The following is a 14,612-nucleotide window of genomic DNA, read 5'->3' as shown; positions in this document are numbered from 1 at the left end:
TGAATGGGGCCATGTATCGTGAGATTTTGAGTGCAAACCTCCTTCCATCAGCAAGGGCATTGAAGATGAAACGTGGCTGGGTCTTTCAACATGAAAATGATCCAAAGCACACCGCCAGGGCAACGAAGGAGTGGCTTCGTAAAAAGCATTTCAAGGTCCTGGAGTGGCCTAGCCAGTCTCCAGATCTCAACCCTATAGAAAACCTTTGGAGGGAGTTGAAAGTCCGTGTTGCCAAGCGAAAAGCCAAAAACATCACTGCTCTAGAGGAGATCTGCATGGAGGAATGGGCCAACATACCAACAACAGTGTGTGGCAACCTTGTGAAGACTTACAGAAAACGTTTGACCTCTGTCATTGCCAACAAAGGATATTTTACAAAGTATTGAGATGAAATTTTGTTTCTGACCAAATACTTATTTTCCACCATAATATGCAAATAAAATGATAAAAAAACAGACAATGTGATTTTCTGGATTTTTTTTTCTCAGTTTGTCTCCCATAGTTGAGGTCTACCTATGATGTAAATTACAGACGCCTCTCATCTTTTTAAGTGGTGGAACTTGCACTATTGCTGAATGACTAAATACTTTTTTGCCCCACTGTATATATAAAAAATTTGTGTTTAACAAGTATAATAAACGAATAAAGTGAGATTTCAGAATTGCTATTTTTTTCGGTAACTTCATTGCTTACAAAAATGCAATAAAAAGAAAAGTTAAAAATACTGTATATACTCTATGGCCTCTTTCACACTTCCGTCTTTTAGAATCAGTCACAATCCGTCAAAGTGTTGAAAAGACTGATCCTGTGCAGATTGTAAAAAACTGTTCCACTGGATCCTGTTTTTTGACAGATGCAGCAGCTGCAGGAAAAATGGGTTAAATTAAAGGAATAGAAATCCTTCCAGGCATGCTCAGTGGAGAGAAAAAAAACAACAAAAAAACGGAATCTGTTGCTGGATTCCATCATTTGACAGACAGCAACGGATCCTGCGCCCATAGGCTTCCATTCTAGCCAACGACGGACGCCGTAGGATGTGGCACGTTTTTGTCGTTGCAGACAAAAAACATTACATTGAACGTGTTTTTTCCAGACGACGGTCCGCCAAAACATGACGGATGGCCATCTGTCGCGATCCGTCGCTAATACAAGTCTATGGGAAAATGCAGGATCCCGCGAGCACATTTGCAGGATCCGTTTTTTTCCCCAAAACGACGCATTGGAACGGATCTGAAAAGTGTGAAAGAGGACTAAAATGGGGCAAACTCCTTCTGGCCCTGCAAGGAATAAGCCCTCGAGCAGCTTCATGAACAAATTAATAAAAGAACAGTTGCAGGTCTCAGAAAATGGAGGCATAAACCAAATTTGTTTTATTTTATTTTTTTTTATATAACCATTAAAATGGAAAACACATTCTTCAAGATTGGTATCGCTGTAATCGCACTGATCTGAAAAACCACAAAGTGAACACCATAAAAAAAGCCCTAAAAACAATTCAGAAATTGCTTTTTATTCCACTTGATATTACCGCGTTTGGATTTTTCCCCCCCCCCCCATTTTTTCAGTAAATCATATGGTAAAATAAATGGCGTCCTTCAAAACTCCAACTATTGGTGAAATTACCGAGCCCTGATACAGCTACGCAGACTAAATAAAAAGGTTCTGACTCTTGAAAGAAGGACTGGAGCAAAGGGGGAAAAAAAAATTGCAAAAGCGAAGAATTTTTTTAAGCACCCCAGCCTCATCAGGTCTAAGAGATTTATTTCATTATTTCCACTAAGTTAAGTATTCTAATATCTACTGACAGATCTGCTATGGCGGGTTACGGAGTCTGTTTTTATGTTGCGCTGTCACTTTAAGGCATGCAGCAAAATAACATGTTTGTTTTTCTAATTATTGGAGGCCAAAACGTAACGTATCTAGGGGCAAAAAAAGGATGTGCTCGAGTGTAAGGCTTCTGAAGTGTCTTAAAAGCCAGCACTTGATGCGCTCTCGTCTCCGCTCGGCAGTTTTCTTGCCCATCTTGTGCTCCTTGGTTTTGCTGCCTCTCGGTATCGCACAGCGGAGTTGTAGCTTGTCCGTCTATCGTAACACAGGTTCTAATTTTGTCATAGAGATCAGACTCCCGGCAAATTTTTTTTTTTTTCCTGTAAATGTACTAGTAGATTGCAGAGCGTGTGCCGTAAGCTAGTCCCGGTGACTCTACTCTTGGTGGTCATTAGACGATAATCAGTCTTTTACCGTCTCTTCCACTGTTTGTCGCAGATCTTGCGTTACTTAAAAAAATGTTTTTGTTTTCCTTGTTTTTTTTTATCATTGCAAAGAGCTTCTAACACCCTATCAATAAAATATTGTTTGGTTTCTGTGTGCTATATTTCAGATATTAGAAAAACTAATTGTTGACCTTGCATCGAAAGCTCCTCAAAGTCACTTGGTGGAAAAATAGAATTTATTGTGCAAGATTTTTTTTCTTTGTAGTTAATTCAACCTTAAATTCTCTCAACGGGTGAGACATTTCAAGTGGATCCATCTTCGAGATGTTCTTTTCCATCTAAATGCACCTTTGGTGTTTTTTGTTTTTTTGTCATGCCGAGCAACTTGGCCAATTGGACAGAGGGGCTCCATAATTTGTAAGGTGTCTGATGTAGAGACAGTGCTCTTCTTTAGAAGTATCTGTCCTGGCAATAGATTTCTTTAAGGAGGTTACTTCCAAGACTCTCCCTGTTCCAGCCTTCTCCTTGGAACTTGACTGTTCTGGTAGACCCAGTTCTTCCCGTACCGTGCCAAGAGGTTGACTCAGGAAAGTTTTAAGGCTTTGGCCACGTGTGCAGAAATGCAGCTATAGAACCGGCCAGGAGTCAATACCATCATTGGAACAACATGTATCAGAGGACACATCCACAAGGTGGGACAGGCTTGTGATGAAGGTGTGAAGCCAAGGTCAAAGTCAGGATCAGAAACCAAATAAAAATAAACAGGAATAATAGCCAAATCAAAGGGTGTAACCTTAATTGAGATACCATGTGAATAGTTGGAGTCCCTTTTTTATAGATTACCAGGATTGACGCCATTCAAAAATAAAGGTTGACCTTTCAACCTGACGCAACTTGCCATACAGAGGAGGAAAACAGCAACAATTCATCGCCGAAGTGAAGACCAAGGTGTAGCAGGTGCTGGTGGAGATCAGCTGAAGATCAGCCGTTGTAACCATGCAAGGTGATCAATACATTGACTTGAATCAGAGCACACGTACCCGTATACTGTCGATGGCGGTTGGCTGAACTATCGTTTAGCTGTCCACTATGTGTCCCGCCTCCACCATACACTGGAATGCTGAATTTTGCCAAGCTCCTGTGTTCTCTATGAGAGCAGATGCGAGAATCATCAGACAATCCATTATCTCCCCTCCAAATAATAGGACCGGGTGAGTGAATTCCAGCCATCAGATCCTTTTATTCTCGACATTACTAAATGCTCAGACGATCATTCCGAAATCGTCGGCCTCGTCCAAAGTTTTTCGAATGTGGGTCCCTAATTCTGACTAGACTTCATAAGCTCCTCAGCCCCTTGAACTTCCCTTTTGATGGTCTATGACGGTGCCCTTGAACACCACACAATAATAATCAGTGGAGAATGATGGAAATACCGTATATATAAAAAAAAAGAAACTATGATTTCTAGCTAAATACTCTGTATCTGAGAAGTGTTAAGATTATTTATAGTTTTGTTATTTAATATCTGGTACGATGACCCGTCCCGTATGCTGCGTTTTGTGCGCATCTGTGTTCTGCGCGGCAGGAGAGCCTATTATGGCAGCGATCCTTCAGAACGTGTGTAACAGGGCAGCGCGAGCATCTCCTGAGCCATATGTGTCTGCAGCGGACAATGAGGAGCTGCTGACAGCTTGGGCTCGTTTGCCATTGTTTTCTTTTTTTGGCTCCATTTCAGGTGCTATGTTGCTTTTCGTTTACTGTGATATGACTTGGAGCTTATGAATATTCAGAAGTCCTCTTCTGTGTGCAAAGCTTTGTTTTTCTTCCAGTTATGACGATATTAACTCACAATGGTCTAGGCTTTCTGGTTTTAAACCCACTTTTTCTGTTAAAGGAACATATTGATCCCTTTGAAATGTGGCCACTTGCCTTTAAAAGTAAATAAATATGATGAATTATGTGGTCATTGCCCAGTATAAACCTGCAAATGTAAATGTTTTTTCCACAATTAGAAAAAGAAATTTGTGACACTTCAGAAGCAGCGCTGCCTTTGTTCATGGGCAGGTTAGACAGCAGTATGAGCAGTCTCTTCTTACCTCTGCACTCCTAGTATCTCCAGTATTAGATCAGATAGACAGGATGGACAGCAGTGTGAGCAGCCTCTTCTTTCCTCAGCACCCCTGATATCTCCAGTATTAGATCAGATGCACAAGGGGGGACAGCAGTGTGAGCAGCCTCTTCTTACCTCAGAACCCCTGGTATCTCCAATATTAGATCAGATAAACAGGGTGGACAGCAGTGTGAGCAGCCTCTTCTTACCTCAGAACCCCCTGGTATCTCCAGTATTAGATCAGATAGACAGTGTGGACAGCAGTGTGAGCAGCCTCTTCTTACCTCAGCACCCCTGGTATCTCCAGCATTAGATCAGATAGACAGGGTGGACAGCAGTGTGAGCAGCCTCTTTTTACCTCAGTATTCCTTGTATCTCCAGTATTAGATCAGATAGACAGGATGGACAGCAGTGTGAGCAACCTCTTCTTATCTCAGCACAGCTAGTATCTCCAGTATTAGATCAAATAGACAGGGTGAACAGCAGTGTGACCTGCCTCTTCTTACCTTAGCACCCCTGGTATCTCTAGTATTAGATCAGATAGACAGGGTGGAAAGCAGTGTGAGCAGCCTCTTCTTACCTCAGCTCCCCTGGTATCTCCAGTATTAGATCAGATGCATAAGGAGGGACAGCAGTATGAGCAGCCTCTTCTTATGTCAGAACCCCTGGTATCTCCAGTATTAGATCAGATAGACAGGGTGGACAGCAGTGTAAGCAACCTCTTTTTACCTCAGCTCCCCTGGTATCTCCAGTATTAGATCAGATAGACAGGGTGGACAGCAGTGTGAGCAGCCTCTCCTTACCTCAGCTCCCCTGGTATCTCTAGTATTAGATCAGATAGACAGGGTGGACAGCAGTGTGAGCAGCCTCTTCTTACCTCAGCACCCCTGGTATCTCCAGCATTAGATCAGATAGACAGGGTGGACAGCAGTGTGAGCAGCCTCGTTTTACCTCAGTATTCCTTGTATCTCCAGTATTAGATCAGATAGACAGGATGGACAGCAGTGTGAGCAACCTCTTCTTATCTCAGCACCCCTGGTATCTCCAGCATTAGATCAGATAGACAGGGTGAACAGCAGTGTCGGCAGCCTCCTTTTAGCTTAGCACTCCTATTAGAGCTTGTTCATACCACCGTATACTGTACATCAGATGACTGCTATCAGATTTTGTTTTTATTGAATAGCTCTTTCAGCAGTTACATAATGGGGCTGTGCTGCTGATCAGTTTTTTCACTGACAGAATCTGTCAGTGAAACAAAATAGCTGCATGCTGCGATTTCACTCTGAAATTGAAAGCCATTCGCTCGTTCAAGTCTATGGGCACGTGGAAACCATCAAACTGCACTCAGATAACATCTGAGTGCAGACTTATTTCTGCGAACTCACACAATAGAAAAGATGGAACATTTTGTTCTCTATCTTCTCACAGTGCACTACAGTGCTCTCATCTGATCACACTATGCTGATACTTGGAGTTTGATCGGAGTGTCATTATCATAATCAACCCAATTCTCTCGGATGAGATAATCTACAGTCATGTGAACCTGGTTGCATGTAAAGTTTTCTATCAGAGTGGACAGCAGTGTGAGCAGCCTCTTCTTACCTCAGCACTCCTGGTGTCTCCAGCATTAGATCAGATAGACAGGGTGGACAACAGTGTGAGCAGCTATTTTTCCTTCACCACCCCTGTTATCTCTAGTATTAGGTGAATATGTACGAAAAGTGGTATGTACAGTAGGATAGGGAAGGGTTATGATAGGACCCATCAGAGAAGTGTCACCTTGCCATGGTTGATGGGTACACATGAATTGGGCAATTTGTGTGCTATGAACCTTTTTTCTTTTTTTTGTTAGTACATCTTGCTGAGGGACAATGTAGTTGAAGTTATTTCCATTGACACTATATGTCTTGGCTTTCACAGAGTGCTGCTGTGCTTTTTTTGTACATATTTTGCTGTCACTGCAGCTTGCACCTATTCACACTTAGGAGGTGCTGGTCAGGATTTTTTGTATAGTATTAGATGAGATAGACATTGTGGATAGCAATGTGGGTACATCGATATGGTGGACAGAAGTGTGAGCAGTCTCTTCTAATCTCTGCACTCCTGGTATCTCCAGTATTAGATCACATAGACAGGGTGGACAGCAGTGTGAGCAGCCTCTCCTTACCACAATACCTCAGGTATCTCCAGCATTAGATCAGAATTTCCACAGGAAGTCCATCTTCATATACCTGAAGTTAGGGAGCTAAGATTCCTACTGCACATTGCCTACCTTGAACAAGAGCCTCATCTCCTCCATTTTCTCTCTCTCTCTTGCTCTCTCCTTGCTTGCTCGCTCTCTCCTTGCTCGCTCTCTCCTTGCTCGCTCTCTCCTTGCTCGCTCTCTCCTTGCTCGCTCTCTCCTTGCTCGCTCGCTCTCTCCTTGCTCGCTCGCTCTCTCCTTGCTCGCGCTCTCTCTCCCTGCTCGCTCTCTCCCTGCTCGCTCGCTCTCTCCCTCTCTCCTTGCTTGCGCTCTCTCTCTCCTTGCTTGCGCTCTCTCTCCTTGCTCTCTCTCTCCTTGCTCGCGCTCTCTCTCTCCTTGCTTGCTCTCTCCTAGCTCGCTCTCTCGTTGCACTCTTTCTCCTTGCACACTCACTCACTTTCTCACCTTGCGCGCTCTTTCTCCTCTGCCCTTTCTCCTTGTGCACTCTCTCCTTGCGCGCTCTTTCTCCTTGTGCGCTTTCTTTCTCCTTGTGCGATTTTTCTCCTTGCGCACTTTATCCTTGCGTGCTCTTTCTGTCTCTCCTTGTGCGCTCACTCTTTCTCCTTGCACTCTTTCTCCTTGCGCAATTTTTCTCCTTGTGCGCTCACTCTTTCTCCTTATGCGCTCTCTCCTTGCACGCTCTTTCTCTCCTTGCGCGCTCACTCGCTTTCTCTCCTTGCGCGCTCACTCGCTTTCTCTATTCTTGCGCGCGCTCTTTTTGCGCGCTCTTTTTGCGCGCTCTTTTTGCGCGCTCTTTTTGCGCGCTCTTTTTGCGCGCTCTTTTTGCGCGCTCTTTCGTCTTGCGCGCTCTTTCGCCTTGCGCGCTCTTCCTTTCACGCGCTTTCTCCTTGTGCACTCTTTCTCCTTGTGCACTCTTTCTCCTTGTGCGCTCTTTCTCCTTGTGCGCTTTCTTTCTCTGCTTGCGCGCTTTCTCCTTGTGCACTTTCTTTCTCTCCTTGCGCACTCTCTTTATCCTTCGCTCTCTCCTTGCGTGCTCTCTCTCATTGCGCGCTCACTCGCTTTCTCTTTTTGCGCGCTTTCTTTCTCCTTGCACGCTTTTTCTCCATCCCGCTCTTTTTTTTTTCTCTCTCCTAGCGGTCTCTTTGTGCGTTCACTCTCTCCTTACGCGCTCTTTCTCCTTTGCCCGCTCTTTCTCCTTGTGCGCTCTTTCTCCTTGTGCGCTCTTTCTCCTTGTGCGCTCTCTTCTTCGTGGTCTTTCTTTTTGCGTGCTCTTTTTCTCTACTTGCTCGTTCTTTTTCTCTACTTGCTCGTTCTTTTTCTCTACTTGCTCGCTCTTTCTCTCTCCTTGTGCGCTCTTTCTCTCTCCTTGTGCGCTCTTTCTCTCTCCTTGTGCGCTCTTTCTCTCTCCTTGTGCGCTCTTTCTCTCTCCTTGTGCGCTCTTTCTCTCTCCTTGCGCGCTCTTTCTCTCTCCTTGCGCGCTCTTTCTCTCTCCTTGCGCACTCTCTTATCTCTCTGATAATTTATGGCTAACACAACTTTTCCTGCAAATGATGTGATTGGCCTTTTTTTTTTGTAAAGTTTGATGCCTGTACAAAATGCGAAAGTTACTACTAATTCGATTTTTATTTTCACTTTTTTTTTCTATTTTTCTTACTTGTTTAATGCAAGTTTCATGTTTGGAAAAGTCAATAACGGCGTTTATGTCAGTTCCTCATGACAGGAGCAGAATAGTTCTGTTACAGATGACATGCTGTGTTTCTGCCGATGTTTAGAAGCTGTTTTGTGCTCCCATATCAGGGCGGTGAGGAGGATGGGAGGCAGGGGAACACCGGGTCATTATGGTGTGTTACACACGGGGACTCGCTGCCATTGCAGCTGATAGGACTCCTATTGTTAATTCCCACCTGACCATTGTGCTATTGATTTGTCAGACAATCTTGGAACTTTTTAAGAGCCTGGAGGATAAAAAGTTTTGCCTGTCATCATTTTGCATTTAGCGATGCGTCTGCAGCCGGTGCGAGCGACTAATGTGTCACATAGTGGATTGAGGTCATTAATGGAGTTTGAAAGCTCAAATATTTCTGCAAAAGCCGCGTTAATAGTTAGCATCAGACTGCGCTCATACCCTATACTGTGCGTAGCATTTCCAGTCTTGGGTACCATGATGGACGGACTTGTCTGATTATCTAATTTCACTTAGTCCCCTTAATTTGGATTTTTTCACCTTGTGAGACAGAACCCTTTTATCACCTACTACAAGATAGTTGATAACTAGTGATAATGGGATAAGGTGTTATCTGAGCATGCTCGGGTGCTAACCGAGTGTCTTCGGCGTGCTCAGAAAACATGCCCGAGTCCCCGCGGTTGCATGTCTCGTGCTGTTCGACAGTGGCAACACATGCAAGGATTGAACAAAACCGAATAGGTGGCCTAGATTGATGGCGCTCTCCTCAAATTAATTCAACCTATAAACAAAAGTACGTCTTATGCCAAGTTTAAAAATGATATTGAAATCTTTATTAAGACATATAAGGTTAAAAACGTGAATTTTTGTGGGGGTGGATACAAATACAAAATTGACTGCATTCAGGTGTGCTTGAAGTCCATCAGTAATTAAATGATTCCTTCTGTTTATTCCTTAAGATCAGTTGGTTAATCATGTAATTTCCAGGATTGTATATGACCAATGTAAATACATTAAAAAAAGGTAGATATCAGAAAATGCTTTCAGTGCATATAGTGCAAATAGATCTGTCCGCTGCTAATCAATGCCATATAGTAAGGATAGTTAGCAGCATAATAACCCCAGCGGTAAGCAGTAATGACCAGACCATGGTCCTGCACGGTCACACACGGCCATTACACCGTACACAGCAGGGGCACATGTATAAGATTATCTCAGCACAGGAACATTTTATTTAAACACATCCAATTGTGGAAATTCTAATAATTATTATTGCAAGCTCTGACAATTAAAATCAACTTTTGTTTGTGTGAAGACCCTTAAAGTTACTGCATTGCGCCAGCAGTGCACTGCTTAGTACACCTCACATACTGGAGCAGCACAGCGGAGGAACAGGGCTAGGTGGGTCTCTTTATTTTTAAAAAATGTCAGTACTTGTGGGAAACTATGGGGACATCATACTGTGGAAGGAGAGAGGATGGCTCTGAGAGGACATGCGGTTTGGAAGGGCTGTGTGGGGACATCATGCTGTGTGGGAAATGATACAGCAAGGGGGGCTTTGTGGAGACATCATACTGCATAGAGGGGCTTTATGAGGTTATCATACTGCATGGGGGGCTTTATGGGGACATCATATTGCATTGGAGAGGCTGTATAGGGACATCTTACTGCGTAGGGGGCTGTATGGTGACACTGCATGGTAGAGACTGTTTGGGGACATCATAATGCGTGGGTGGCTTTATGAGGACATCATACTGCGTGGGGAGCTGCATGGGGACATCATACTGCATGGGTACGTTGTTATGAGGACATCATTCTGTGTGGGGACATCAAACTTCGTGAGGACATCATACTGCATGGGGGGGGGCTGTGTGCACACCATAAGGTGTGAGATACTTTGTGTAGCTCATCATTTGCGGTGGGTGGTGTGGGACATCATACTTTTCGTGGGGACATCATGCTGTTTTGGGACTTCATACTGTGGGAGGTGCTTTGTGAGAACATCAAAGTGCATGGCGACTGTGCGGGGTCATCGTGATGTTTGAGGTGGTTTCATTCTGTTTGAGATGTGTTGAGAGCTGTTGATCAGGTTACAAGAGCTGAATAATGGAAAATTATGATTTATAAACTTAACAAAACCCAGTAAATTATACAGTGTTTATTATCTGCTAAAGGTAAGAATATGGGTTACTATAAGCAGTATTGTTACATGTATTGGCAATAGCAGTGAGTTCACAGAATGAATGCTGCTCAATATTTACATGAGTATAAAACAGCAATAATAATGATTATAATAATTAGAATACCATTCTGCCTGCTGGTTTGTCCCTCCTTCAGCAGTCCCTGTCTCTCGATGACCCACCTCTACCTCTGCTTTAGAGGGGTTGTCCAGGCCTACAGTATTGATGGCCTACTCTTAAGATAGGTCATCGATATAATTTAGGGATGCCGGTTGTCTGCCCCCCACGATCGGGTGTTGATGGGTCCGAGGTGGCTATATGTAGAGAGTATACGGAGCGGGAACATCGCAGCACCGTACAGTCGGTAGTGTCTGTTCTTGGCTCTGGGTCACTACCATCGCACTATTGTGAGACTTTTCTCTGCAGAATCTGTGAGATGAATGACTATTTTTTTTCTATGCCAAATAATAAAAGTGAAGGGGAAAAAAGGCAGAATAACTATTGCACTTGCAGATTTTCTGAAACTGTCTAATTCCATTTACTGGATGACCGAGTGACGGGAGAGGTTGTAATCCGCCTCTGGTGACAGCTGCTTCTGGTCCGTGACCCTGGAAGGTAGAACCATGGGGATTATGGAATGATCGTGCTGGGATCTCTGTGCCGTGAGTTGTTGATTTGCTCATGTCTCGAAGACACTTTATTATCTGAAACCTAAAATTGTCATATCAAGATAGAATAGCGTCGTATCTGCCATCCTGAGATACAGAAGACCATGCGATGGGAGATGGGGCGCCCACCTTATAATCCTTCATATTCTGATCCCTTCTCCTACGTAACCTGAACATAAGTCCTAGAAACTTAGTGATCATGCTCACAAGTCAATCATTTGCCTCTTGTCCAATTTTCAGGATACGGCTTTGGGGAAACCAATAGAAGTCTTCAGATTTCCAAGTGACGTGCGCTCCTGCGACCAGCGACTCTGCTCCTCCATGCATTTCACATCGCCCGCCTGGGTGACCCTTTCTGATGGGACAGGAACCTTGTATGTCATCCACCGTTCCAGGAATGATGAATGTGCCTCGGTAAAATGGGAGGTGAGCATTCTCCATGTCCGAGATGTTTGGGTACACACAATAAAGCCCTCGGGGGATCCTGTCCCCACTAATCTGCCCCGAGAGAATTTCTCCAAACTGTTTGATCGTCATACAACTTAGATAACCACTTCAGATGGTCACATCAGGCGAGTATCATTATCAATCGAATAAAGCGAGTGTCCAGCTCAAACAAAATTCTTAAAATTTGCATAAAATAACTAGTTGTACAGTTTACTAACGAATTTTAAAAATCAAAGGATTCCCCATTCTAAAGATATTGGCGCTTTCCTGGCTCTGTAGTTCCGGGTTGTGTTTGATACAGAATTATTTCTGTTCCACAACATGGCGCTGTGTGTGAAGGGGGCTGGCTGACTGCTCATTTAAATAGCTGTGTCTATGGTAGAAAAGAAGGTTGGCTTAGCTATTCCTATGAGCACAGTCGGCCAGCCCCCTTCACATACAGCACTGGTCATGTGCTGACATAGTAAGTTCAATCCTATGTTGGGCATAAGCTAGAAGTAGGACTGTCCAGGCCTAAGACTGCTCTATATGTCTTATCTAGCTCAGTGGCTTTTCAAAATGTTACAAATTCTTCATAGTTCCTGGTTCCGATGGCTTTCTGCTGCAGTTCTTGTTTTAGAAATGTTAGCAAGGAAGGGGGAGGGAGTTGTACATGGATTTCTACAGCATGGGGAGTAGAGAAAGCGTGTACAGTCTTGGGGAGGGCAGAGAAAACCAGCTACAGAAAACAGGAAAGGAAGCTGTGCTGAGAGACACTCCGACAAGAGAAAAAGCTGAAACATGGATCAGGCTGGTGATAACCAGTAATATATTCATATGAAAGGTGCTTATAGCCTTTTAAGGCTAATTATATATATATATATATATATATATATATATATATATATATATATATATATATATATATATATATATATATATATATATATATATATATATTAACCTGGAAGACTCTACTTTCTCTAAAAGCTTAATTCAATATGGGCTGGGTCTTAGTTTGCATAGGACTGTGTAACCTTGTCATTAGGCTAAGCATATCCCTGTACTGAACCCTGCCGATCACGCCTCTGGTCCCCACGCAGTACATTGTATTCGCCTCCACATTGATGACTCTTGTCTCATTCACTTATTTTCACGTTCATTGCAGCTGACGTTTAATGAGGAGCTGGGGGACCCGTTCATCATTCTTCACAGTATTGTGTACGCCCGGGATGAGGTGCAGGTCATCGATACTCTAGTATTGTCTATCGAGAGAGATGAACTGGATGTGAAAGGCAGCGGTTTCCATGTCTCCCTGGAGTGGATATCTATAACGTGCGGCCAAAATATCGGTAAATACTTCTCCTTCTGTAAAGCAGATTTATCTTTCTTTAGTTTTGGAGCTTCTGTGGCCTTGTGGTCTCAATGCTTAAAAGGGTATTGCCTGAATTGAAAGTGGGTAAGGGATAATTTGCTAATTTCTGGGTATCTCTCTGCTGGGTCCCAAACGAGCCTGAGACCTGGACTCTGGATCCTACAGAGATGTGATGGCACAACCGCTATTCCTTTTATTCTTTATGGGGCCTCTGGAGAAAGCGGGCTTCAGCACTTTTCTATTTTCAGCACTCTGCTATGGTGAGGGCATAATTTTTAATTGTTGGAATACCCTTTTAATATACTTTCATAAACGGCCTCTATCCACAGGATAGATGATAAATGTATGATCTGTAGGGGTCTCAACGCTGAGACCCATGCTGATTCATAGAAAAGGGGGCCCAAAATACAGAGCGTGACTGGAACATTAGTGAGCATGTGCGACCACCTCTCCTATTGACAGAGCAGTAGTGAGCATGTGCGACCACCTCTCCTATTCACAGAGCAGTAGTGAGCATGTGCGACCACCTCTCCTATTGACAGAGCAGTAGTGAGCATGTTCAACCACCTCTCCTATTGACAGAGCAGTAGTGAGCATGTGCGACCACCTCTCCTATTGACAGTGGACAGAGCAGAAGTGAGCATGTGTGACCCTTCTCAATTCACTGTCCGTGGAATTGGTGGTGGCACATGTTCACTATCACTCTTTCCTTTGTCCATAGGAAAGGTGATTGCACATGCTCACACAGGGAACCTTGGGTCCCCTTTTCTATGAATTAGTTGGGGTCTCAAACATCAAAGACTTACCATCACTTCCAAACAAAGAGCACCAACAAATAAAGTTCCACTCTGTAAAGCTACAGCATGTAAACATAAAATATGTGAAACTGGAATTCTATTACTGCACTTATGAATTGGCCAAGTAACTATGTCTTTTCCAATTTTCGTGTGCCCAGCAACCACCGACAAGGCGATCCTCTTTGCTGGGAACCTAAACTCAGTTGCGGTCTCCACTATCAAGACCACCACAATACATTTTTCATCTTTTCTCCATTAAGTAGAAATAAGCTTTAGCCACTAAAAGGCAAGGTTTGGTATCCTGGGGTTAATCTGTAGGCTACCATTATTCAGTAGTTTACAGATTTTTTCCAAGACTGCAAATATGATTTTATAGGAACAGGAGCATTTTGAATTTTCTGTTACTTGGTAAAACCGAAAAAAATAAAATAATAATCTATAGAGGCAAAATAAATATTTGAAAATGTTGTTTCACCCCTTTAAGATTTAGGCAATTTCTATTTATTGTTTTCATTCTAGGTTTCATTTGTCTGTTAGTGACCACAGTGTGAACAAGCACCGACATATTACACTTCTGCCAACAGGTGTGCCGGCCCATGTTTTCAGTTTTGCTTTATATCCAAAGGATGTGTAATATATTTTTGATAGATGGTTTCTAACTCCTTGTGCTCCCAATGATCATAACTATCCCCCATGGTCTAGATCTGAGAAGAAAGTCCAAGGACGGGAGGGTTGGCTCCATTTTTAGTTGCATTCTACATCATTTTAAAAGTGGGTGACCGTAAACTTACAAATTATTCCCCAGCTCTTTACAGATATCATCATCGCTGCCCCCAATCTTCCAATCATTATATCTTTGGCGTATGGGAGAACCCGGAGGAAACCCACGCAAACACAGAAAGAACATGAAACTCCTTGCAGATGTTGTCCAATCTGAACCCAGGATCCCAGCGCTG

The 14,612-nt window shown here is 43.4% G+C and overlaps 1 protein-coding gene across 2 annotated transcripts in view; it reads left to right on the top strand.

Annotated features, from left to right (window-relative positions):
• The window catches only part of NUDCD1 (NudC domain containing 1), a 172,933-nt gene that overhangs the window by 54,940 nt on the left and 103,381 nt on the right, over positions 1–14,612 (top strand). For both annotated transcript variants that reach the window (XM_077271082.1, XM_077271081.1), the window contains 2 exons: positions 11,299–11,484; positions 12,653–12,836. In XM_077271082.1, coding sequence (XP_077127197.1) covers positions 11,299–11,484; positions 12,653–12,836 — 370 coding nt within the window. The remainder of the gene's footprint in view (positions 1–11,298; positions 11,485–12,652; positions 12,837–14,612) is intronic.

This window comes from Ranitomeya variabilis, chromosome 6 (genome assembly GCF_051348905.1).
Source record: "Ranitomeya variabilis isolate aRanVar5 chromosome 6, aRanVar5.hap1, whole genome shotgun sequence".
Lineage (NCBI taxonomy): Eukaryota > Metazoa > Chordata > Amphibia > Anura > Dendrobatidae > Ranitomeya > Ranitomeya variabilis.
This window is presented reverse-complemented; position numbering and strand designations above follow the sequence as displayed.